This window comes from Colossoma macropomum, unplaced genomic scaffold (genome assembly GCF_904425465.1).
Source record: "Colossoma macropomum unplaced genomic scaffold, Colossoma_macropomum, whole genome shotgun sequence".
Lineage (NCBI taxonomy): Eukaryota > Metazoa > Chordata > Actinopteri > Characiformes > Serrasalmidae > Colossoma > Colossoma macropomum.
The window spans coordinates 18482974-18510195 of NW_023494791.1; the positions used below are offsets into that span (position 1 = coordinate 18482974).

At 39.6% G+C, this 27222-nt stretch overlaps 1 protein-coding gene across 1 annotated transcript in view; it reads right to left on the bottom strand.

The window, feature by feature from the left end:
• unc5b (unc-5 netrin receptor B) overlaps window positions 1–27222 on the bottom strand; it is a 63463-nt gene that overhangs the window by 12986 nt on the left and 23255 nt on the right. The window contains exons 2-6 of the mRNA XM_036574236.1: window positions 3683–3907; window positions 2038–2181; window positions 1780–1883; window positions 1219–1399; window positions 453–620 (exon numbers count right to left, since the gene is read on the bottom strand). Coding sequence (XP_036430129.1) covers window positions 453–620; window positions 1219–1399; window positions 1780–1883; window positions 2038–2181; window positions 3683–3907 — 822 coding nt within the window. The remainder of the gene's footprint in view (window positions 1–452; window positions 621–1218; window positions 1400–1779; window positions 1884–2037; window positions 2182–3682; window positions 3908–27222) is intronic.

Here is a 27222-nt window from a genome sequence, read left to right on the forward strand (position 1 = left end):
CAACAACTGCTCTTGCAATGTTTGCCATGGTACTCAATCCAAAAAGTTGTGCATTTTAAACAAATTGATTAATCAACTGTGTGGGCGCATAATTTGTTGATAACTTGCACGTGTGACTAAACATGCTTGAAAAATTATAGAAAACATCAGTCAATCCTCAATGGCTTCTTATGGATCTTTTCTTAATGATTTACTGTCCTACTAGCACAGGTAGTATTTTTTGCATGATGAAGCCCTGTTATGAATTGCTAGGCACAAGTGCAAAAACCCTAAGCCAATAATATTTGTTTATGAATAAGAAAACATTACAGCGAACCTATTTGCTCTTAACCTCATAGTAAATCTGGCAGTGTGTTTTATGAATCTAACCCAATGTGTCTTGTCGTGTCTGCGTGTAGCGGTTTGTGTATGTTTAGTTGAATTAGTAATTGATAAATGCTAGTCTGTTTCACCTGGACAGAGGGTGGTGCAGGTGACTCTTTGAAAGGGCGGACCCTCACAAAAAGCGCCTCCATTGAGCGGTGCTGGATTGGTGCAACTACGTGTCCGTCGCTGCCAGCCACGCCCACAACGAGCATTGCACTCTGACCACTCTGTCCAGGATGACCAGCCACCACTCACTGAGGAAAAACACACACACACACACACACACACACACAAACACACCCACATACATAGGCAGATGAGGAATGCACTGACAGAACATTCTGCATTCACCTAGACTTCTTGTCAAAACAGCAGCTGGATACACAGTTTGCTTTAAGGGGAATGGGCCACATTAGCTATAGTAACTGGACAGTGAACAGAACAATGCAGCAAAGAGCTTTTCCATTCTACACACACACATACATCCTGTCAAGTGAGGAATCTCACTAGAAACAGAAGCATTTTGAGCATACGTATAACAAAATCAGACTTTTTGGGTATGCTTTGCTATCTTTTAAAATTTTCAATGCCTTTAATGCCTGGTTTTCTTTCATATTTTTTGATGAAATAAAGGGAAAAAGAAAGGATGAACATGAAAATGGGTGAACCTGTCATGCATTTTGAAGCTTTGAGATGACCACAATAAAAATGAAACAACAGCAATGAAATGAACAAATGTATTATTTGCTAAATAAATAACTAGAGGCACAATAATTTTCAATTGAAAATACTAAGTATAGGATGGGACCCGTCAAATAATTCAAACTAGTTTAAGCCAGGCTGAATAGTTACCATAGACGATGAGTGTAGCAGTGCTGCTGCGTCGCTTGGCAACCACATTTTTGGCCACACAGGTATAGTTAGCCGTGTCAGAGAGGCGAGCCTGCTTGATGATGAGGTCATGGTCGACCGTCATGAGGAAGTTTGAGTCTTGTGCAGGATCAATGAGCTCCTCATTCTTTAGCCATTCCACCTGCGGCATAAAGAGAAAAAAAGTCAGCAGCCCTTATAGGCCAGAGAATGGTGCAATGCAAAGAGGTCAAATGGTGCACTTAAAGAAAACATCCAGGGGCATTTTAATGAATTACGAGGAATAGTGGCTGTCAGATACAGAGTCAGAGTGTGTTCAAAGTTTAATTGAATTTTATGCTCTTCAGGTTGGCTCCATTAATTTCACAGTGAGCCTTGGGTTTTTCAAACACACTACAGAAATGTTTCAGTATTACTTTTGAATGAGGAGTAGAGAACAACACAGCTAGAAGAACAGCACACATTTTATACTCCAAAAGAATCTAAATGAGAGGAAGAGGTGGAGAAGACGCAGGAGGAGGAGGAGGGATGAAGATAATGTACCTCAGCAGGTGGGATGCCCTCTGGTGGGCGGCACTGCAGCAGGACTTCCTGTTCCAGACGCACCTCCCTGCCGAGCGGCTCCTGCTCAAAGTTCTTCCGCAGGTCTGAAGAACACAGCAGATGGTGAGAGACGCTTTTATCAACAACGCAAACCAACAAACAAGAAAAACGTCCCCAACCTTGCTCAATTCTTTATGAGCATACAGTAAATATTACAGACCTGGCATCGTTCACTAAAATCCGTTCCCATATACTTACATGCGATGCGAACGTATGCACGGCGACTCTTGGTGGTGCCTGCAGAGCTCCAGGCCACACACTGGCACCAGTAATCCTCTAACCCAAATAACTCCTCAACCTGTGTCCTGGACACAGAGATGTCCACCTCACGCACCACCAGACCTAACAGAGAGCCACACATGATATTACAACCATTAACCCACTTAGGTTCTCCATGAAATTAGTTTAATTATTTTCATCTGTAGCTCATTGAAACAACTCAAGATATTCTGTTAAAAGTGCATATTCTAACCTTTCAAGCACAATGTTAACAAACAATTGCAATTAGAAAATGAGATAATTTATTTTGATTGGACATTGAAGAAAAGCTAGAGTCTTATTTTAGGGAAGTCTTTTAACCTGGTTTTCCACAGTGAAGCTTGCATGCAACTCTGTTTCTTGATATTTACATTAACCTAAATTTCTGCAGTCCTGCAACTCACTTGAAACTCAGCTGCAAACAGTTGGAAGCATCCCAACTTTGTGAAACAAGTTTCATGAAACAGCCAATCGAAAGTATCAATCACAACACTAATAACAAACCACTGTGAACATGTAGTACTACAGTTTCAAAGTGATTTCACTGGATCAATGGACAAGAAAGTAGGATGGTGTACTGGTCAGTTTAAAAAAGGAGACCCCCTGATCGACTTTATGTAAGGCTAATAGATTTTCATTTTGTCAGTTGCCTAAACACTGACAACATACAAACAGGTTTCTTAAAGCTAACATTTCTGTAACCAGCTGACTTGACTAGTTAGCTAGTGGTAACAGCTGTTTAAACAGCTGCTTGTGCAAGTGTTTATTCTGATTTGTTAGCCTGTAGTTATCATGATCTACATAACTAGATACATTTTCTACTTTACTAACAAAAAGCACAGATTCCTTTGGGATACAAATAATAAAAAATTATTAAGGCAAGACGTGATGAGGTCCTCGATTAACTCGTAGTGCTTCTAGCACAGAATGAGTGAGGCATAATGTACAATTGTAGTGGCGACTTAAACATTCATTTTTTTAAGGGTCAAACATATACAGACAATATTAAAACTCCAATACATAGTAAAAAATATTTAGACAAATAGATAAAAAAGTAATGGCAATGACAACTGGAAAAATTATTCAAACACAATAAAAATGCTGCAAATATGCAAATGTAAAAAAGATGTTGCACATGATTTTATACAGAGAGAACAATGTATTAAAAATAAAAGCTGCTAATTTGGCTAACTAGTGGACTAATCAAAGGTGTAGTGTGCAACTTTGCTTGGTTTTTAATTGCTTTGTGTAACTGTTAAGTTGCACAGAAACATACTTAAGTTGCATGCAACTCACAACATGCAAAGTTTCACTGTGTAGATCCAGCCGTCATTTTATAACGAAGTGCACTATTAGGAATTACATATTATGTATTTAAATAATTACATAACAAAACTGAATAAACAGTACAATAGTGAACACAAATGTAGACTTCTAAAGGAAAATTCATAACAATAGAAGAGTGGTAGAGAGAAATTATTATGTTTATGTGAGCTAGGTTGGTTAGCTACTGTTTCACAGTTGCAGATAAAGCTACTTATATTTCTGAGGAGAGTAAGACAATGAGAGTGAGAGTGTTAGATACCTGTGATCTGGTCCAGGTTCTCCTTGGTGACATGGTCATTCTGGTTAACCCACTCGCCATTACATTTGAAGTAAATCTGGGTGGCGGGAGCAGCCTTGCAGGAGAGTTTTACTGGTCTGTTTTTTACGATGAAGGCATCCTCCGGCTCACTCTGAAACTCTGGCAGTGGTTCGGCTGGCGCAGATGGGAAGGAGTCTGGTAGAACCTCACTGTAGTCACTGCCATCTACACACAGAGAAAAAAAACACAGCATGATCAGTTGTGCACATGGAGTATTAGTGTTCAGGTGGCCATGCTACAGTTCAAAAGTTTGGAATCATTGTTTTCAGTAATATAATATCAATGCATGTATAAATGTATTCTAATGTGATACCAGTACTTTACAACTTCACAAGTTCCAAATAATTTGTAGGAAGCTGTATAACATGAAGAATGAAGTTATAAAGCAACTATAACAGCTATAAAATATAAAAAAATAACATCAATAATACCTTGTATTTGAAAAGTGGCAATTAAAAATCAAACGGCAGATCATTTAACCAGAAATAACATGACATAACAAGTGATTCCAAACTTTTGAATGATAGCCTATCTGTAACTGCGAGTGAAACTAGCTGAGATGATGAAGCAGCAGAAGAGCATATGAAGGCGTGAGAGCCTGAGCGACCACGTTTTTACAGTCTTTGACCTTTTAGGTCTACAGTGGCGTCAGAGCCCCAGTTCTCTGCAGCTCGGCTCATACCCAGCGAACCGTCCCTGGGGAGTGTAAAGAGGCGCTGAGCGCGGGGGGACAGGCTGACCTTCCACTGAAAGGCCCAGTGATCACACATTATCCCCTGACATTTCCCCCGTGACACATCCCTCACAGCAGTGCAGCTCATCCAGGGGGCCGTGTCTGGCAGCTCCGTCACCTCCAACACTGCCGTGTTCTTAACCTTTTAGCTTTAACAGCCAACAGCTACACACGCTACTGACCACCCAATTCAAATGAGCTCTGGAGACACCCATGCCATGGGGCAGAGTGGGGAGGGTGTCAGTTTGCACTTTCTCTGATTTACAGTAAGGCATATGTGCAAAAGAAATGCATTCTTCACAGCTGACAACTCTCAGAAATCATGTTACCATTTGTAATTGCAATATGTGAAATTAATTAGAGAAAGTGTTAGCATAAACCTTTCATTTAACACAAAGTGTCCTTCAAGGCTACTGTTATTTTCACTTGTCCCAAAGTAACAAAGAAAATGAATGCTGAGAAATCAAAGTAAGATTCTGGAAGATACCCCAGTGACAACAAGGCCTTTTTAAATTGCTCTAATACTGACTGAAGCAAATGTATCATTCGTTGGGTCCTAATGCTAATCGAGACCTAAACAAAATGAGGGCTGGAGAACACCATTAGCTATTATGAAAGAGTCAGATGGCTTAACTGTGCATGTAGAAGGGCAGAAAGAACATAATTCTGTTGTTGGTCACATGCATAGATACAATATTTTGAGCAACAGAAAAAGTAAGTTAAACTTCTGAATCAGAAATAGAGACTGTATAAAATGGTGTGAAAAGTTTCCTGTTTGTTTGTTATTTAGTTTTTTTTCTAGAAAATGCTTTTTAGGTACTGTCATAAACTCCTCCACACAAACACACAGTGCCAGAGCGAATGGTGGCCAAATCTACTGCAGCTATAGCTATTTTTCTTTTCCTAGGTTGCGGAAGACATTCAGTAAACAAGACCAGCATGGGAATAAGTAAAATCAGTAGCTATCAAGACACAAACACATGTAACATGTAACACACACAGGTGGATGCACACACGCATACACACACACATCCCATTGTGAATTCTGGAGATAGAACAGTGGCTGGAAGGCCACTAGAAGGTCCTGGCTGAAACTGTCACTGTCAATATGTCTCCATATGTGACAGCACCGTCCTTTTACCTAGCACACAGAGTGACTAGTCAAGGAGACCCACGCACACACACACAAGCCAAACTGTAGCTCCAAGCAGAAAGACTACATTAACTCCCACACCACCCCCCTATCTGCACACTCACTCTTACCTATCACAAAGTACAATAGTACACAATAAATGGAATTCACAAAGAAACACGGTCAATTGAAATCACTCTGAAACAACGTCCTCTTCTGCACATCACAAACACGCATTGTGCCGGTGTCTGACTCAGCCTCTCCACTCCCTCCCTCCCTCGGGCTCTCCCTCTCTTCCTTTATCCTCCTCCATCAGCTGCCATCCTGTGTCTTTCAGACTTTGACTTCTCTGTCAATAAGTAATTGTGTTTCTCTTTTTCCTTGCTCTCTCCGTATGGCATTGATCGCTCCACTCAAAACATGTGCCCAAAACACAGCCTGTCACATGCACACACACACAAACGGAAAGACAGAGAAACACAGAGAGAGATGGACAGATAGAAAGAGAGTGACTGAGTGAAGTAGCGAATCACTTCAAATACACACTGTATGCTGTGTGCTTGTGCATGTGTGAATGTGGGTGTGTGTCTGCTATGGGTATAAAAATGCATCAAAGCATTGTGACGATTATGCATTGATCTGAAGGTGCTGATTCAACTGCATTAAAGTTGGAATGAATGCTAGAACTCAGTATAATCAATTATAATGAATTCCGATACAGTATGCACTCTTTTTTATTTTACTATATTAAATTCTTCCAGTATTTTCACAAATAAATGTCAGGGAAACAGCAAAAAAACAAAAAGCACCAACAACAAAGTATAACATCACATTTTTTAGTATTAATTATTTTTCCTTGTTTCTCTTAAACACTTCCAATGTTCAGTCTCAGAAGCCAAAGAAGCTGGCTGCATTTTCTGCTTCTCATGATCCAAGTAATTCCAATTACAAATATACACTGTAAAAATGTTTTTTCAATTTACTTGTTACCATATAAAGTGTGTTGAAGGATGGACAGAAACACCTGTTATCATCAAGAGCTGGATCTTGATTTTATCTCTCAAAGATGAAAGCTTTAAATACTGTTTATCTGATGGTGACAGTTCTGGTGGCCTACCAGGTCTTGCATGGTTGTTAGGATTCCCATTTTCCCTTTTTCCTTGAATACATTTTGAAATTCTGTTATGGAAACTGGAAAGTTTTTTTTTCACTTTTGACTTTCTCCTTCCTCTCCTGCAAGTGGATTATCATGTGTCTAATCTCCTTTATCTCTTATAGTCACTTTAGACACACATGAGAAAGAAATTAGCAAGAGAGCTAAGGCATGTTTGGGTAGTTGATTGTGTGAATGTTAGTGTCTCTTTGAAGGGAACAAAATGTCAGTGACTCTTTTGGGAACAGCTTTTGTTGGAAGGACACAGCTGTAACATGTTGGCTTCACGATTGGAAAGACGGAAGAATTAAAGTCGTAGTAAGGTGCACAAAATATTATAGATTGGACAAAAGTAATAGATTTGATAATATATTTAGTGTTGGAAGCTTTGTGTAACTTTCTGTTAAACATGTTTTCTGCTTTTTCCTGACACATCTGCTGCCGGTCATACTCCGCGCCACCAGAGGTCGCAGTCTCCTGAGTTTTAGCCCAGCTATTCACACCTGTTTGTCGTTAGCAGCTATTTTATAATTTATTTAAGCTCTTCTACTTTTATTTGCGAAGTCTTGTTTAGACTTACCTAGCATTTCTGAGCCTTACTATTACTTACTGTTTTTATGACTTGTTTAGCCTGGCCCTTTCCATGATTTTAGAAATTGTGATTTTGAACTTGTTTGCTGTTATGTTTTGCATTTTGGCCACATTAGGCATTGCTAGGTTGTGTTTAAGGCTGGTGTTTAATAAACGTGTTCCTGACTCCAACCACGTTGACGTCAGGTGACACTGTCTGTGACAGCTTAAATAAACTGATGCATTTATTTATTATCTATATTCTAACACCTGTCTATATATGCATACATTGAATACATAGTTCCTAAAGGGACATTTCTGAATTCAGTGTATTTTAGAAATAATTCTGAATAACCAAATTAAACTCTTAAAATAAATTTGAGATTTGACGCATCAAACAATTTTCAAAAAGTATTTTAAATGAATTGCATTGTGAGGCCAGAGATTTACACCTTTAGTATCTACACACATGGTCCAACATATTACTATCAATATTACCAACATACAATAAGACCATCTAAGCAAAGCTGAAGAGCAAAATCATGAAGGTCTGGGCTGACGAAGCCTAAAATTTGAAGGAGTTTGGAAATGAGAGAAAAGTGAGTGATGATAATTCAATTTTTATGTAAAGAAAGTTGAGATGGCAAAGGTACAGCTGCAAACCTTCACAAGTACAGGCCCTGGCAGTATCATCATGTGTTCAGCAGAGTGGTACTGTCTTCCCCTCATCTTTCAGAAGACACATCCAACCTCCAAAAACTTAATACACCTAAAGTAGATTATGTTCAAGCGCCTCTTCGTCCATTTAAAGACTAGCACTCCCACTTCCATTTCCTAATCTTGTACCCAAAATGTTTTTTTCTTCCTACAGCCACTTGCATTTGTAAAGTTGGCCTTTTTTAGGCTTGCCACGGTAGACTTATGTGTCTGTTGTCCAGATTTGTCTACATGGCCAAGCCAAATGGTAGTTAGTATAGCAAGTTTTGGACAATATAACCCATGTACCCACACACAAAGCCTGACCAATATGCCGGTCGACAGCTGATAATATCAGCAATTATTGATGGTTTTATTGGTGTCTTTAGTTGATAATGAGCTTTTTTTCTGGTTATGGCAAGCTCTCAACCTTCCAATGAAGACAGTCATGCCATTTAGGAGCCTAATAAGAATCATCTCACATTTAATTACAATTATATGCAAAAATTTGGGGGCATAAATTTTGCATATAAAAAAAAATAAAACATAAAATGTGGCTTGTATAGAAGTTATTGAATATTTTTATATATATATATATTTTTTTTCAATTTGTTAAACTCAGCAAATAAATACAAATTGTGCACTAAAGTTTGCAGAAAAATGACATATTTAAGTGTGTTCTCTGTAGAGGACGTGCTAACATGTTTTTACTTACAATAACAATAAAATATAACCAGGGTATTCAAATGTTTGCATACACCTGTATATCACAACAGTACAGGTTACACAATGGTTACAATGGTTAATATAGGGTTTTTCATTGGAGGGGCTAAAGTTATAAACTTAAAACAGAAGAGTATGAAATTAAAATCTATAAGTATAAAAATTGTATAGGCCGATATTACCAGTTATCAGAATTTTAGCTCGGTAAATTGGTATCAGTTTTGGTCATAAGACTTTTATATAATTTACTCTAACTAGCTCTAATTAGTGATGTCCCACAAGATGCATTTGTGATCCTGCTTTTCTTATTTTGGCATTCAAAGGAGCACTCACAAGCGCCCTCTAGGCACTCTTTGGTGGGGACAGCATCATTGCAGACTCAGAAGTGACCGCTTACCCAAAATTCCTTGAGATACAGGTTCAGACCAGACAGGGTAGAAGCGTTTGTTCACAGCTGTCTGACTAACATAGTAGAGAAAAAGATAATCAGATTGAGTAGTCACTGTAATTTACAAACTTAATTTCACAAAAGTTGGGACAGTACCATGAAATGCCAATAAAACAGAAAGCAGTGATTACTACATTCTGTTTGATCTGTATTAAACTGAAAACACAAAAATACAATATTTGATTTTTTTCTTAATGAATTTTTTTCAAAAAGATGCTCATGTCTGCAACACATTCCAATAAAAGTTGGGACAGGAGCATGTTTACCACTGTGTTCCATCACCTTTTCTTTTAACAACACTTAATAATCATTTGGGGACTGAATACACCAAACGATCCAGTTTTGAAAGCACAATTATTTGCCATTCTTCAGTTATACAAGTCTTCAGCTACGCAACTGTATGAGGCCTTCTTTGTCGCTTTTGGTACTTCACAATGCGGCACACATTTTCAATAGGAGACAGCCAGGCCAGTCTAGCACCCTCGCTCTCTGATTACTCAGCCAAGCTGTTGTAACACATACAGAATGTGGCTTGGTTTTGTCATCTTGAAATAAGTATGGACATCACTGAAAAAGACAGCATTTAAAAGGCAGAATATGTTGCTCTAAAATGTGTACATATCTATATTTCCAAAAAAACAATGGAGCTGATAATGTAAACCATTAAATCTCTTGCCTTTGTAATGTTTTCCTTTAAATACAGGTCAAAGTGGATTTACGCTTTCTGTTTTTTTGCATTTTATCTACTGTCTCAACTTTTTTGGAATTGAGTTTTGACATCTAGCCACTACAGACTAGAAAATTAACTCAAGTATTTAAAAAAAAATAAGTAGGTCCAATAACATAATTTTGCTACACGTATAGCCTGTGTGACGCAGGAGCTGCCCCAAATACACACCTTTAAACCTAACACCCTTGATGTCTCTAGCCCTCGCATTACTGGCATTCCAAAAGTGTGGACACCACAGAGATGGGCCCAATGTGTGGTCCACTTTGTCTACAAAGTGTCTAATGTCAATTGATTCTAAATCTCTCAAAATCTTTTTTAGAGTTTGTATGTTTGTGAGCAGGGCTGCGGCAGTGTGAGTTGAGTGAAGGGTGCTGATGAGTCTGTGTGTGGCTGTGGACATGAGCGGACTGGGTTTAATTATCATGCTGCTGGAAGACAGAAGCAGAGACGCTCCTGGCCCTCCTGGCTGGCTGATAACCCAGCTTTAAGCAGAAGGAGGACTCACGTGGTTTGGAGAGCCGCCACAAATATCCATCACAGGCCCTCAGCAGCCCACAATTTGGCTGGAATGGCTGCGGCTCTCTCCGAAAAAAAGAGGAGCTCTTAAGAGGCCCCCGCTGCAAGTCTTTTATTACTGTAATGACAGCTAGCACAGAGCCAGCACACACACCTCTCTGCTCCTACAGACTGGGAACAACAAACACATACAAACATGCATTCACCAACAATAAAAAACAATGCATAGGCAACTCAGTAACTCACTCTCAAACTAAAGAAATGATCAGAAGGTACACACACATGCACATTTAGATCAACAGACAATCAAACACATGGATGTACACACACACACACACACACACACACACCACACAATGCCACAGAGTCACAGTTGTAGTCAGACAGTATAATTTTGCTAGCTCCAGAGTGTCTGTAGTCGTAAATGTAGTGCTTTGTCATTGCTGTACAGATGCTCATTATGTGACCAAACCAGGGCAAACCCACACGCAAATGTGGACAGATCACACATTATCAGCCTTAACCCATTTAGTTCTCAAAGAAGTACAAGACAGTCACTCTTTCTGTCTCCCTCTCTATATATTTCACTCCTGTTTTCTTCCTCAGCTCACAACAGTGTTTGTATATAAGCCATAATCAACTCCCACTGAGAGACACACAGACCCAAACAGAAGTAGCTTTCTTTGTCCAGGCACAGGAGTTTGAATTTAACACAAAAAAGTTTGAAGTATAAAGTATGTGCATTGAAGAGCTGTACTATGAATAACTGAAAAGCAATATCAGTAGACAGCACAATGTCACTTGTTTTTCAATACAGAGACCAATATTTAAGAACTACCAAGCTTTAAAATGAGCTATTGTTCATTGAAGTACTTCACTTAAAGCAGCACTACACACTAGTTTTTGTTACAGCTGAAAGAAGTAGTGTTACTGGGCCACAAGAAAAAAGAGCACGCTAAAACATGGCATGCGTGTACTGCTGTGTGTCACCCTGTAAAGCCTGAAATAATAATTTAAAAGTCAGAGGTGTCTGGTCAGATTTAGCAAGAGCTTTACGGACCACATCACGTCTTTACATATTAACATCACATGCACATAGTCAAAAGGAAGGTCCAGCTCAAATTTTTAGGTCCAAAAGGCAAAATTAATATTATACTGATGAAATTATGATGACAATAGTAGACTTACATTCTTGAAAGAAACATGTTGTTGACTGAGTTCTCTTTCAATACTGTTTCATGCTCACAAAACTGAGATTGATCTGCTTGTGGGGGTCTGAAGCACAACCAATGTTATAAAATTGGGTCACTTGTAATCACACATTTCCACCAGAGGGGCCTCCAAGTTCCCAGAACTAACATAGATCAGCTTTAGGCATCTAAAAGTAGCCTATCATGCTCAAACTACTCAAATACTCTACTCCCCTCCAGGAACAAATCGTCACTATCTAATGTAACATGATTTATTCCCAAAGAATTTTGAAGCATTTCTACTGGTTCACTCATCATTAAATTTTCACACAATTTGAAGAGCAGCTGTTGAGCTCAAATTATGTTAAAAACTAAAAATCACAAAAAGTAGAGATACTGTTTTTTGACAGTGAAGAAATACACATCTAATATTCACATCACACAATGTAAGTGTGCTATTTCAGGCTGAATTTGTTACAGAATTGGATCGGATTAATTTTTTTCCCTCCGATATCCAGTCCAGCACTTTCTGCTGATATCAGCCTGATACAGATACAAGATATAAAGACACCAGGTTACCATTTACTATAACTAGTAACTTTCTTCATCAACAGGCAAAAGATAGGGACAAGCAAAAGTATGTGTGTGTGTATATATGTACTGTAATCTTCATCATCAGCATCTCAGCAGGAGCTCAGAGAAACACACTGTGACCTAATGAGAGACAATGATAGATGGATATTAAAATATCCCCTAGTGCTTCTTAAAAAGACAATTACCAGTGATGGATACACAGAGAATCCATTCAGACACATGCACATACACACACACACTCACACACAGAAAGCAAATGGCATGGCGAATTGAGAAGTTTAGAGTAAGACAGGAGCGATCTGTGTATGAAAAGACAGAAGTACATATAGTTTGACACATGGGAGCTATCGAGAAAGCGTGAATAGAAGTGTCAAACACAGGAATGCATATGTGTGTGTGATTGTATGTTTACACACTGTGCAGGTAACACCTCTCATCAGCACTTTAACAGACAAGTAGTAAAGAAGGCTGCAGTGTTAAAATTTCTCAAAGTTCGGGACACATTTACATACATATACACATACATTCACACACTTCCATAATACTTTTCAATTTGGGCCTCAATTAGACACGTTTATATAAGCCTTCATGTAAACGCAGGGACAAAGCAAATAACTGAAAGTCATAAAATATATATTACTAGGTCAATTGCAATAACACTTTAGGTGACTATTCTTTGCCACATATATAAATATGATTAACAAATTGTATTTTTCTGTTCATTGTATGCAACTACTAAAGAATCAATATGTAATATATTTACTGTACTAAATCATAAAATGACCATGATGAGTCATCAGAGATTAATAAAACATTAATAATAAAACGAGTTGAAATACTGGCTTCTCCAACAACAACACTACAGCCAGTAGGTTCTCCTCTGAAATATCTGTTCCGGAGCAGAAAGTCTGTGTTTTGGCTTGGGATCTCGCCCACTGCCCATTTCCCAGAACCACTTCAACCCTCCGGATTGCCAGATATGAATCAAATAAGCAGGCAAACACAATGTGCCATGGAAGCAAGCAAACAAACTGGATCCTGACCTAAAAATCCTCGGTATCCTTTTAAAAAGCTCCATGACCACAGATGTAGTAAAACACAAGTAAATACTGCTGATGTGTTTGAAGGATGGGGACAGCTTAGAGCCCAGACGGACTTTAAGACGTATGAGGAGTTCGCTGATTTTCTCCTGAACAAGTTAGCATTGAGCTTCAGCTAAGGTTAGCTAACTAATTTATCATGGCTGCTAGTATGGATGCATGTTGTAAGTCATTTCAACATTCAGGTACTCACATTCATACTCTGTGGTCTGCATGCACCTAGGTTATAAAAGCAGACGACCCCGAAGTTAGCGTTCTATCCAACAGCTTCTTGTTGGAATTTTCCATGTTGCATTTTACATGTTGCAGCGGTTACATTCTGGCACCTCAACAAGAAGCTGGCAAATAGGCTGAGGCGCCAGAATGTAGCTAGATAGCCAGTCATGCATCTAGCTAACACTGATAGAGTTTTAAAAATGTCCACATAAGCTGGTTTGTAATTTGCAAACAATAAAAACACCTCGAACGTATCTATGTGTCCTCAACCTGCGTGAGCCTCGAGTCTGGGGAGGAGAGGACGGGGGCAGACAACTCTCCACAATATTATGAATTTGGACTGCAGTATCCATTTTAAACGCTTGCTGTCAGTATATCATATTGTTCCTTTAAAGTAAAAGCCTAAAGTGACCAAATGGTCTTATTAGCCACCTTGTGTCTTCTGTATATATATAGTAGCACCCAACAGACAACAGAAACAGCTTGAGCTCAAACAACCACTGATTTCAAACAAACCCTCTAGACATGTTAGAATAGCAGAGGCTACCGTCTTTCTACAGACTATCTCAATCACATAGGACAATAATTTAATAATAAAGTAATAATAAATTTATAATGCCTTCTCTAATTGTGGGCATTTTCAAAAAAAAACCTGAGCTGTGTGCTATGATTTCTTATCAGATAAATGTTAATCTTATCCAACTTAACGTAGTTGCTACAAAACAGCCTATTTGTGGGTGGAGCAGTGATTTCAGTGATTCTCCTCCTTCTCTCTCTCTCTCTCTCTCTCTCTCATTTATATCCTGGTCCTCTCTTGTAGAACTGAGTATCTTAATGATAAGACTTATTATCCCTTCAAATACCTCTCCCTTCCTCACATTAACACACGACACACACAAACAAAAAGTGTGTGAAATGTCACGCCTCTGGTTGAAGCTCAATGTTAACAACCTATTTCTCTCTCTCTCTCTGTGTGTGTGCGTATGTGCGTGTGGTCAGGCTGGTGGTTTTTAGAGTTGGTGGCAGATTTTAGGAAAGATGTGAAGTGACAGAAATGCTTCTGTAGCCCTTTCAGCATGTTTTACTGACAAGAAGGCCTCAGGTCACAAAACACACACACACACACACACAACATTCACAAATGCACTTGTCACTAGGGACACAGATGTTGGTGTGTAAACACAAACAAAGAAATGCAAGACCACACAAACACACACAGACCCACACACACAGCCTCTGTCATCATCTCAGTCAGAGTTTGTGATTTAACATGTCATGAGCTGCCACTCCTTTAACAGGCACACACTCACATTCACATCTCTAGCTCTGTAATCACCGCCGAGTGCACTAATGACATTGTGTGTGTTTGAGAGAGTGGATGTGTGTGTGTTAATAGCACCCGGGGGGCTGCAGTCACACCCTGAAACCTGACAACACACTCAGCACTTATCTGACCAGACAGCTCTCCACACAGTGGCTGCTGTTGTAAGATGCATGTGTGTCTGAGAGAGAAAGAAAAGGATAGAGAGAGAAAGAGAGAACCTCATGACATAGAAATAAAAGAAATCAGAAGAAAATCAAGATGTGAATGTTTGAGAAGATATTTTGGAATTCACACACGTTCAATGTAACATAAGGTTCGCTGAACATACAGGTATGCAGAGAATTAAAAAAACATATACAAATGTCCTTACCAGCAGCTTTCTATAATTTGTGAAACAACAGCAACACAAAAACACTAATTGAAGCAATATAAATGTATATAATGTGCTTTTTTACCTTTTTCCTCAAATGTGCTAAACTATCCAAAATATGCTTGGAGCTTGAAGTTTCTTTAGTTTTGTGCCAGAGCTATAATGTACAGTAGCTAAGAAATAATGGAAGCTCATAACCTGCCAATTAGCACTGTATAACCTGTATGTCTTAATCATCACATACTTTAGTTTTTATTCTCGAACAGACTTGCTTAGAGTAAGACTGCCATACTCATCTTTAGTATATTATCATATATAGTAGCACCCAACAGACAACAGAAACAGCTTGAGCTCAAACAACCACTGATTTCAAACAAACCCTCTAGACATGTTAGAATAGCAGAGGCTACCGTCTTTCTACAGACTCACATAGGACAATAATTTAATAATAAAGTAATAATAAATTTATAATGCCTTCTCTAATTGTGGGCATTTTCAAAAAAAGAAACCTGAGCTGTGTGCTATGATTTCTTATCAGATAAATGTTAATCTTATCCAACTTAACGTAGTTGCTACAAAACAGCCTATTTGTGGGTGGAGCAGTGATTTCAGTGATTCTCCTCCTTCTCTCTCTCTCTCTCTCTCTCTCTCTCATTTATATCCTGGTCCTCTCTTGTAGAACTGAGTATCTTAATGATAAGACTTATTATCCCTTCAAACACCTCTCCCTTCCTCACATAAGCACACCACACACACAAACAAAAAGTGTGTGAAATGTCACGCCTCTGGTTGAAGCTCAATGTTAACAACCTATTTCTCTCTCTCTCTCTCTCTCTCTCTCTCTGTGTGTGTGTGTGTGTGTGTGTGTGCGTGTGGTCAGGCTGGTGGACTTAGAGTAAGACTGCCATACTCATCTAAGACACTATGCTATCCTCTTCTCTATAAAAATGGACAAAAATATGTTAGCATAGCTGAAAAGAGTAGTGGAAGAGATCTAAAAACCTGAAATCTATCTGTATTTTGGTGCATTTTTAAAAATAAACCGCACATGCAAGCCTACTGGCGATTACTTAACAACTTGATGTGATTTTGAGGCAAGTGTGTGATGATGCTAATTGGTGAAGTATAAGCTTGTGAGCTACATTAGCCTCATAGCTCTAGTGTAAAACTAAAGAAGGGAACCTAATACGCCAAACATGTCTTGACTGACTGACAGGGGTGCACCGATCATGAATTTTTAAAGCTGACTTAAAAATCCAACAGCCACGTTGGCTGATTTCTATTAGTCATTTCTTAGATCAAAGCTCACACTGTGTGGGCTAAATGAAAACACACTACCATATTTGCAGTATTTGTTACCTAATGTTTCAATATAACAACATAATTTGCTCTTTAACAGGCTGTTTAAATTCTTAAATACTAAATTAGTTGATTCTTTAAACAACATAAAATTAAACAAAGTACTACAATGACAGTAAAAGGTAAAAAGATATTTAGCACAGGTCATGCATAATTATGCTTTGACATTTAGGTATACGTGTAACAGCAGCCTTTACAAACAGCATGAGCACACTTACCAGACCCAAATAATTCACATCATAAAACCGCGACACAGATTGGCCAAAATCAAACAATAAAACGAGTAGATTGTCGACTGTGTGTTTAGAGCATAAATCTGCTGATTCCAATCTTGGCTGATAGGGCTGATTGTGTATCCCTACTGATTATTCGCTGATTTTTCTCTGAACTAACATTTTTACGTAGTGTTCTAAAAACATGAGTATGAAATCACTGTGACAAAAACACAAATTAAGTATTAAATGAATCTGCTAGGCAGCCTTTATATGTGTATGAGTACATATGTGTGTGCTATGTATGAGAATGGTGGAAAGACTGCTGCTCTCATCCCCATGTTGCTGACTATGTGCTGGGGCACAGCTAGAGGGCGCCACCCCCCACTGAGCTCATTTATCAGCCTCCATCAATAACTGCCCCATGCCACAGCATCCCCTCCACTCTCTCCAGTCTACACTCTACCCCCATACACCACCTACTGTTTGGGAACAGAGTGAACAGAGCACAGCACCATCAATCACACACACACGCACAAAGAGAGAGCACATGAACACAATGGCTAGAACACACACAGTATTGTCAAAAACTTCTTCACAATATTAGCAGCAGAGAGTGATTTAAAATGACATGCTGAGTTGGAGACCTTGAGGTACAGGGAAAAAAAACAAAGGGAGTGAGAGAGAGCACACATTTCTATAGACAAGAATGCAAGGCTTGACAGAAATCACAAAATCCACCTCAGAGATTGTAGAGGACACAAAGTCAGGAGGCAGCGCTCCAATCCTGTGTGTTTGTGTGTGTGCTCCACACAGCTGTGACGCTAGAGCCGCAGAGCCACTCTCCGTGTGTGTGGCTGGTTGCCATGACGCGCAGGAACGTCACATGGACTTGATCTCCCCAGAGGCCTTTGGTCCACACACAGATCACCATGGAGTGCATCATTTCTCTCTCTCTCTCTCTCTCTCTCTCTCTCTTTTCTCGCTCACTCTCTCTTACTTGCTATCTCTCTCTCTCTCTCTCCCTCTTTTTTCTCGTCTCCCTCCCTGACAAAGTACATTAGTAGTAGATAAGATATTAAATAATAACAAAGATTTCACACATAAAAACATATCGCTGCTGTCAGAAGAAAACTTTGTATCTCCATTTGAATCTTTTTATAGTTTTTGACATAATTTAAAATACCTGTTGTCCTTTACATTGTAAATTTCATGATGAATGGAGCCAAACAAATGGTCTAGAATTAGTCTGGTTCCACTGACTGTTTATTGGGTGTGTTTTCATCTGTTTCACCTGTTTTTGGTCTTATGAAAACAGCAGAAGTTCTAATTTCTGACTGGTGCTATAACATTTTTAGATGGCAGGGGTGTTTGTTTATTTGAGCTTGAGCTGTGTACGCTCTTAGAAATAAAGGTACGTAACTGTCACTGTGGCAGTACCCCTCTTGTCACTGGGGTGGTACCCTCAAGGGTACATCTCAGTGCCTTTAGTCAGGAAGATAACTGGACCATAATCCATTGAAATTATATTTTCTAATTTGTATTGGTTCCACACACCCCGTCTCGTCTTCAAGGATTTTTTTTGTTCTTTTTGAAAACATTAGTTATGAAAAAGGTACAAATACGTACTTTTGACCGGGAAAAACTTTTTAAGATACACAGCTGGACCTTAAAACCACTGTTGTACCTTTGAGGGTAAATTTACATTCTTTGTACCTCGATGAACGAAAAATGTACCTGCACAGAACCTTTATTTCTAACAGTGTATGTCATCAACTGGGAGCTACTATAAATAAACAGCTAGTAAGCATGACAGCTAGTCAGCCAATTTGGGTTTGTAGTTTAATAATTGCATACGATGACCAAAAAAAAGACAATTAAGTTGTTAATCACAATTATGTATATGGCAATTCATAGTTACATTAACCGTTAGATTTCATGATCATAACAGGCCTATAAAATCGAGCAAAAAGTAAGCCTTAGCACAGGACAAACTCAGCTAAACTGAATGTCCTTAGCCTCTCCCTTTGAACACACACCCCCACACACCACCAACACCAACACCACCACCCCCACCCTGGAGCCAGGCTGTTTTAAATGGGTGTAATTACATGAGAAGATGAGCAGCATTCCTTCCTAAGGGCAGAGTGATTACAGGCCCCTCTCTGTAGACTCCCTACAATTACCCACTCCTGTCCACACAAACACACACAAGCACACACCTCTCATCAGGGCAAAAAAGGCTATGCTCTCTCTCTACATGCCACTCCAGCTGATTACCCAACCCTACTCAACAGGACATGCAGAGGACAAACCCCCTCCCATACACACACACAGTAAGTCCTCAAGGCACACACTCACACACAATAAGCACACACACTACAACACAAAGAAAACCCCTCTATAAGCTCTGTCAGACGCTCAGATACTCTAACATCCACATTATATAACATTTATGACAGACTGAGAATCCCAAATGTAAGGTCCTGACCCACCCCGTCTGATCTTTGACCCCGACTGGTCCCTGATGTCTCATGTGCATGCCCCTAGGCTGCTGAGGGGAAAAGTTATCTGTATGCCTCCTCTGAGGAGCGTTTTTCAAGCGTTTCTGATGTGCTTTCAGTGGTATTCCAGGGGGCTGGTTTAGTGGGATCAGATGTACAAACTTTTTTGAAGCTTTCTAAAATCTGTTATATGCAGTGATTTGGCCAACTGAAATAATAGAAGTTATTTTAGGGAGCCAAAAGTGGTTCCACTCTTTTGGCAACTTTATTTTTAAGAGTTAAGAGAAAGACGTTAGTGAATAATGTCAATGTCAGTTATAGCTCATTGTATAAATGTCTCCACATGACTCCTTTTACCCTGTAGCAATGTTATTGATTGAAACGGCTTGTTGATGAATAAGTTAAACCACTGCTTTTCAAATGCCACTTGGTGTATTAGGTCCTTTGTAGACACTTTGCAGAAGCTCAGCTTGCCATAAAATGACATTAAACAAATAATATTAAAATCTATTAAAATCATCTTTACCTTTCTCTTACTCAAACTGCAGCACTTATTGTTATAATTTCAGTTTAGAACATATGCCTATTTATGAAAGGATACATTTAAGTGTGTTTAATGTCAGCTATAAAGACGCTTCATCCTCAGCCCTTTTCCCAGGACCCCCCCACCCTCAACACGGCTTATTTCCCCTGTCTGCCTCTGGGGCAGTTTCAGTATCCTCCCCACTCCTCTTTCCTATCCTACTCCTCTACTCCCTCCATCTTCTCCAAACCAAAAAATACTTCAACAACCAGGCTAGCATGTTTCATTTCATGAAAAATTAAACTAATGAGATGGTCTAATATTCCGTAGAATAAAATGTCTTTATATTAACTTGCACTGTTTTTTTACGCTTCTCCTATAAAGTTACTGCTTTGAAGACTGAGGTTGCGTTAAGACAGTGGTGGTATGCTATTATAAAGAGCTGCTTTTCTTCTGGCTGTTTTGATTGTACTCTGGAAGCTACAAAATAAACAGTAAACAACTATATTTTTTGGATAATTAGTGAGTGTAAAATGTGAGTTTTCAAGCTCTCCTGAAAAGTTGTTGTTGTGGAGAAAAAAGCTCTTGTTACTGCAGTTGTAGAATGCTTCAGTGCAGCTCTGGGAAATGCATGAGTAATAATTAAAAGCAAAAGCCAGGCAGCGATATTCTGTAAGCACTACAGGGTCTTCTAGCCATTTTTAGGAACTCAGTGCTGTACTGTATAAACAAAACATGCCAGCAGTCATTGTATGTTTATAATACAACATTTGTATGTGTGCGTATAAATTTCTGTTGTATATTTGCATGTGCATGATGCACAAGAGTTTGAGATCCTCAGCGGGATGCTGTCTAAATAAATGTTATTAAAAAAACTTGCCACTCCAAAAGCCACAAAACGTCTATGAGAAATCCAACTGAGCTGAGCTGCTGTTACAGCACCACGATCACCAGAACCCACAATCTCTTACCTTTCTATGACTTTCTATCTCTCTCTCTTCCTATATAATATATATATATATATATATATATAAATCAATTCTTAGACGCATCGCAAAGCAGGCGTGAACGATTCTAAATCGATTCACAAATGTCAAAAAACGATTTTCTAAATATTTAATTTATAACGTAATGTTGATGGAACGCAAAAGGCGGAACTTGGAAGTGGGTAAGTGCAGCGCCCGGACACTCCGTGACATAACAAACACAACTCGATGAGCGAGAAATCCGACTGGCACCGTCTGTATTAAAAGCTAGGTTAGGTCAGGAGTCACAACCCAAATGTTTAGAAGAGTGATTTTGTCCTTTCAGCAAAAATCAAACCACCTTGGGAGCCGCAACATTTAATGTCCAGTATGTCTCAGTATGTGTTAATGTCCTAGTTTAGGCTAAAAAATATAAACGAAAACGTAGACTTACTCTACTCTGCTTTAAACTTTAGCTATAGCTGCTTTTCTTCCATCTCCACCAGAAAACTTTTCCTCAAAAGTTGAATAGTTTCTTGTAAAATGTCTCTCAGCGTTCGACTGTTTTACAAGGCTGAAGTCGCTTCTCACTCGCCAGCTTCTTGCTGAATTTTCCCGTTCCACCTTAAATTCTGACTGAGGCACCGAATGTAAATGCAGCACCATTTAAGGTGGAACGGGAAAATTAGAAAGAGAAGCGACTTCATCTTCGCAACATTTTAGTGTTTGACAGTCTCTTGTTGCAGATTTCAACGTACCAGGAAACCTACTGCGCTGCTTATAAATGCGAATAAGTCCATTCGTCTCCAAATGTCCGTCTGTCTTTCTTGAGTGGCAGCAGCGTCTCCAAACAAGAGCTGTGAATGAGAGCCTTCCAGTTCACTTGCCACATCACTTCCATTTGTTTTATTAATAAAATATATTGGAAGTAAATTCATTATGGACCATTACAAATACTGTGCTTTAAAAGTACCAGGTCCTCACAGAGTGAGAAAAATGTCTTACGTGACTTCTTCATAGTGGATCTCGTCAGTACTTAAACGGGACTGACCAACTGCATCTTTCATTGCAAAATCAGCATAATTAGCCCTATTAAACTAGATTTTATGAAGCATAGTATGCAAAACACTGAATAAAAATCACTGCATTCATAGTTTTGATAGCATTTCTTTAAATGTGTCACTATTGTTTTTTGTTTTTTTTTCTGGAAATATTGCTGTCTGTGTAACTGTGTTAGGTTCCATTTGGTTTAATTTTAACAGAAGAAAACAGAACAAAAGAAGTTATATCAGGCCTGTAAAGTCATCTGATTCAAGGACACCGTGATGTACTTAAAAAATATAATTATATTGAATTGTATCAGTACTGCTCAGCATTACTCATTCTGTATTCTAGAATTCTACATTAAAGCCCCGTATATTCTGGGCCAAAGATCATGTCAAAAAAATTCTTAGCTTCTGGCCAATGCCAGTAGTCCTAGGCCTAGACAAACTGATCTGCACTGTGAAGTATGAACTGATACCAGGCCCTTATAGAGAGAGGCATCAGATTTAACCAAGACTTAACCACTCTTGCTTCAGAAAAGATGAATGCTCAGTGCCCATATTATACAAGGATCCTGCCAGACTCTATAAACCAGGACAAGCTTTAAGTTTACCAAGAGAGGTTACTGAGAGAGCAAAAATAGCAGAATTCATAAATTAACATTGATGGATATAGTGTAGTAGTGTAAACAAGTAAATGGCAGGCACACAAGCATGCTACATTAAGAGGAACCAGTAGTTATCCTATTAAAAGGCCATAATCAGATTAAAGAAAAACAATAGACCAAATGCTACTGTTAGATTGAATAAATGCTGCATTAACTTAGAGAAGCTGTGGCAAGCAGCAATGTTAATGAGGATAAAAACACAAAGACGGGTTAATAATGATCTACAAACTCCAAATCTCCAAGCTACTACTAACTGCTGTTCTAAAACCTCTGCTGTTGCAATACTAAAATAATGGCTTGCCAGCTGTATGCATGTGTTTGCATAAATGTATCTGTGCGTGTGTATGTGCATGAAATGCTGCATCATCATAACACCAAAAGTGTGCACAGGGATATTCACATGGAAACACCCTGGAGTATGTGTGTTTGTGCTCATAGTGTAGCAAGGTCAAGCAGAAAAGACCGGAGGAGGAAAAAAAGGAATAAGCTGCCTGATATGACTGTACTGGTTGAGAGATGAGAAAGAGAGGTGCGAGAGAGCTGTCGATGACTGTTTACAATAAGAGCGTGTGAAGTCTCTCCAGAGAAAAGAGATATCAAATGAATCAAACTTCCTGCAAAAATTACATCAGGCTCACTCAAGAGGTGATAATGAACATGGAGCGATAGAGGGAGAAGTGAGTCAGGGTAAAGAGCAAAAAAGAGCAAGAGAGAGAGAGAGGACGATGAAGAAAGTCTGAGGGTGACGACGGAAGATATAAGAAAATATTGTGACGTAGGATAATCTGTTGGTACTAAGGAATTTCATGTCACATAAGCAAAAAAAGTAATTGTAAAAATAACAGTAAGATGATGATAGGAGCTGAAGGTGAGGAGGTTCAGGAAACCGTGTGTTCAGGTGTGAGAAGGTGAAAGAAGTGAGTGGGAAATGAGTGGAAATGTGTGGAAGCAGGAGAAAAAGAGAGAGAGAGAAGGAGAGAGTGATAAAGAAATAGAGTGAGAGAGAGAGAGAGAGAGAGACAGAGAGAGAGGGACCATAAGAAACCGAGAGAAAGACAGATAGAGATGGAGTCAGAGAGGCAGACAGTGAGACAGAGAGAAAGAAAAACAAAAGGAGGATATATAGGGAGACAAAGAAGAGAGATAAAGCGAGATAATAAGAGATGAGAGAGAGTAGGAAAAAAGAGAAACAGAGAGAGAGAGAGAGAGAGAGAGAGTAAGAAAAAAAGACATGGAAGAGAATGAGAAAGAAAATGTACGAATAATAAAGGAGAGAGACAGCCCAGCCCAAGAGTTGTGGGGAAGATGGGGAGAGAGAGACAGAACGGAAGAAAGAGAAACAGAGAAAATGTTGACAGACTGTAGAGAAAAATGTAGACAGGCAGCTAAAGACAAAGAAAGAGAGAGAAAGAGACAGACAGAGAGACAGACAGAGAGAGAGAGACAGGGAGATGAACGAGAAAGAGACAGAAACAGGTGAAGTCTATTCCCAGAGTGCTTTGAGCATGGCTAGCAATCTCGGGCTGTTTTTGTCTTTAGTGCTGCTTCTGTTAGAAAGCTGCACTCATGTAATGTGTTGTGACAGCGCTGATTCTTGTGACTAACTGCTTTGGCAGCAGTGTTCCTCTGTCATGCTAATGAAGAGATGTGGAGAGCAGCCCGATTGACAGCCTATCAACACGTTACAGCCCCCTACGCACGCAAGTGCCCTAAAACACACATACACACACTCCTACTCATACATGTAAAGAGAGACACAGGTGTACAGCGATAAGCATGGAAACATCTAAGCTCTTGATAAGGATGTAATGCTGCTTGAACAGCCACAGATGCAGAGTGACAGGCATGGTCAGTCATTGATGTGTAAAGATAGGCAGAGATACTTCTGTTGCTGTAAACACACACTTATGCACCCACATAAGCGGAGATGCAGAGGGATTGGCGTCACTCTCCTCTGCCATTGCGTCCCCTTGCATCAGAGAGATCCCCTAGTGTCTGCTAGAGAAAGCACCAACAGCACCAACAGCAACACACACAGAAACAGAGGGCGGAACATGCAACAAGGCGAAGATGGAGCCACAAAAGTGAAACTATTGCTATTAGAGGGTAAACAAAAGTCATGTGAAGGGAAAAAGCGCTACATGAAAGATAGAGTTGATAGAGTGAGAGTGAGTGAGCAGGAATGGAGTTGTTAGATCGATCTTCTGACCCTACATTGGCTCAGGGCTAAGTGAATGAGTCCTTTGCTCAGCTTAATTAAGGTTAATGCTGTCCTCATCCTTTATCTCCCCCTTCCACTCTCCCTCCCTCCCTCCCTCCATCCCTCCCTGCATCTCCCACTTTCTCTCCAGCTCCATTTCACCTCCCTCTGCAGACCTAGCAGGCACACTAAAATCCATTTCCACAACCTCCTTTTAACATCATTCTTAAACCCTGACCTTCGACACAGCACCTAACCTCGCATTTTCTCACCTCACCACGTAGAAGCCCCGCCTGCCATCTCCATCAAAGCAGCCATAAAAAAGACCTTAATGGCTAAATGCTGTTTGCTCACATTATTGCCTGTTTCCCACTCATGTGACTCAGCACTCACATTTAAATTATTCAATAACAGTCAGTGAGGTGCTGATGCATCTTCCCCACTTACGAACAGCTGTCATCGCAGCACAGTGTGTGTGTGTGTGTATGTGTGTGTGTGTCTGGGAGAGAGAGAGTGTTTATGTATTTACGTAGAGGTGAGGACACATTACGACCTTGTTACAATGCTACAATTCTTCACAGATGAGACATTTGTCCCAGAATGTGAAACTGAAATGCTAGCTATGACAGAGTAAGGATAAGCAGCATGTAAGCTAAGAAACAGGACTAGCATGTAAATGCTGAAAAATGTGAAATGAGGTGTTAGGTCGGAGATTGTCACGCATGTAAGGTACAGTGACAGTGCGAAAGTTCGTGACTAACTGCTATGGCAGCACTGCATCATCAGTTCTGTTTGATGGCCCCTCAACCTCAACCCACAAAAAAAAGAAAAAGTGTGCTGGCCTTCGTCCTCAGAGAACAGTTGACAGCTGCACCGTCATGTAGTAGAGGGAAAGCTGACAGCCATGAGATATCTGACCAAAACTCAACCAAGAAACCAATACAAATGTATAAATTCAAATATCACTGAATGTAGTAACCAAATGTAGTAATTTCAAAGTAATTTAAATAATTCTAACCATTTGATTTGTAAGGATTAGGAATGCACTAATCATAAAATTTTATAGCCAATTTTGATTTCTGAATTCCTCACAGCCAAATTCAATTCTGAATTTTTGCCCATTTTAACTGGTACAATGGAAGTATGAGGCAAGTGGCTATTAACACAAACATTCATGCATAATTATGCTAATATGCTATAGGTGTAGCAGCAGCATCCAAATACAGCATGAGTGCACTTACATGGCTTACGTTATTTATGTCATAAAATTGCAACACTGATCAGCCAAAATAAAAACAATAATTTGACCGACTGTCGATTGCGTGTTTGGAGCAAAAAGTCCTGGTTGAAGCACATCAGTACATTCATGATTTAATTTGACAGTTGACAATCTCATGATATTTCAACAAAATTTGAATGTAAAACACTGATGACGATGTTGCACAATCTACTAAGAGACTAGAGCTGGAGGAAGTTGTGTATTGTATAATATTGAATGTGCTGATGTGGGTTAAGTTGTGGATCACTTTGAATCGTTGGTGTTCAAAACACGTAACACTACACACCATGATTAACAGAATGCAGCTGATATCTCCATAATGTGAATGGTCACATTTTTACATTGCAATTTCTTTTGTCACAATGTACTGTTATATCCCTACTGAACCGTATATTCACATGCACATTAATAAAGTGCTAACAATGACAGTTTTCAGGCAAAGCAAGATCCTGGGTACATGGAGATCTAGCTGCAGGAATTATGTCGGACAGACATGGGCTGACAGTGTGTTACTGGGAGCTGTGGTCCAGACACTGGTCACTGCCACATGTTGGGAGCACCTCTTTCCTGCTGACAGTGAGTGACCAGCGTGAAAAAACTCCTGACAACCCTGACACTAAGCAGAGATGACCCTCTATCCTCCCTCCCTTTCTGTTCCCTCCTCCAGCTCCTGCTCTTCTCCTCCCGCTATTCACCGCCACTCTGCTCTTCTTCCTCCCTCTGCCTCGCACCTCCGCCAGCCAAAACACCCAGCAGGGGACAGAGCCCCTTTAACATTGATACAGCGTTGCTCAGAGACACAGGCATCATGGCAGCTGTTATCTCCACTATCTCCTGTCCCCCTTCCAAATGCCACAGTATCAATCTGTTGCAAGTCTGCATTGTTTGTTAAAGTCTTTTTTTATGGTCTCTAGTCTCAGAAATGCTTAATTAGATGTTGTGTTTTTATTTTTCCTAGGGTAAATTGCTCTTCCATGGGTGTAATCTTAACATACTGTGTTCACTATCAATCTCTGGTCAGAATTCTGACATGCTCTGCAGCTCTCTGGCTGTTTCTTGGTCAGTTGTTTGCACACAGCAGTGTTCTCTAAGGTACCTGGGCTTGAAGCAGTCACTGTCCCCAGAGCAGTGGGGGCTAGCAGGGGCTGGCTGCAGTCCCCTGGTGTGTGGACTCCAGCTCTGTGCTGTGCAGCTCCCATTAATATGATAAAAAGGCCTCTCATCAACCACTC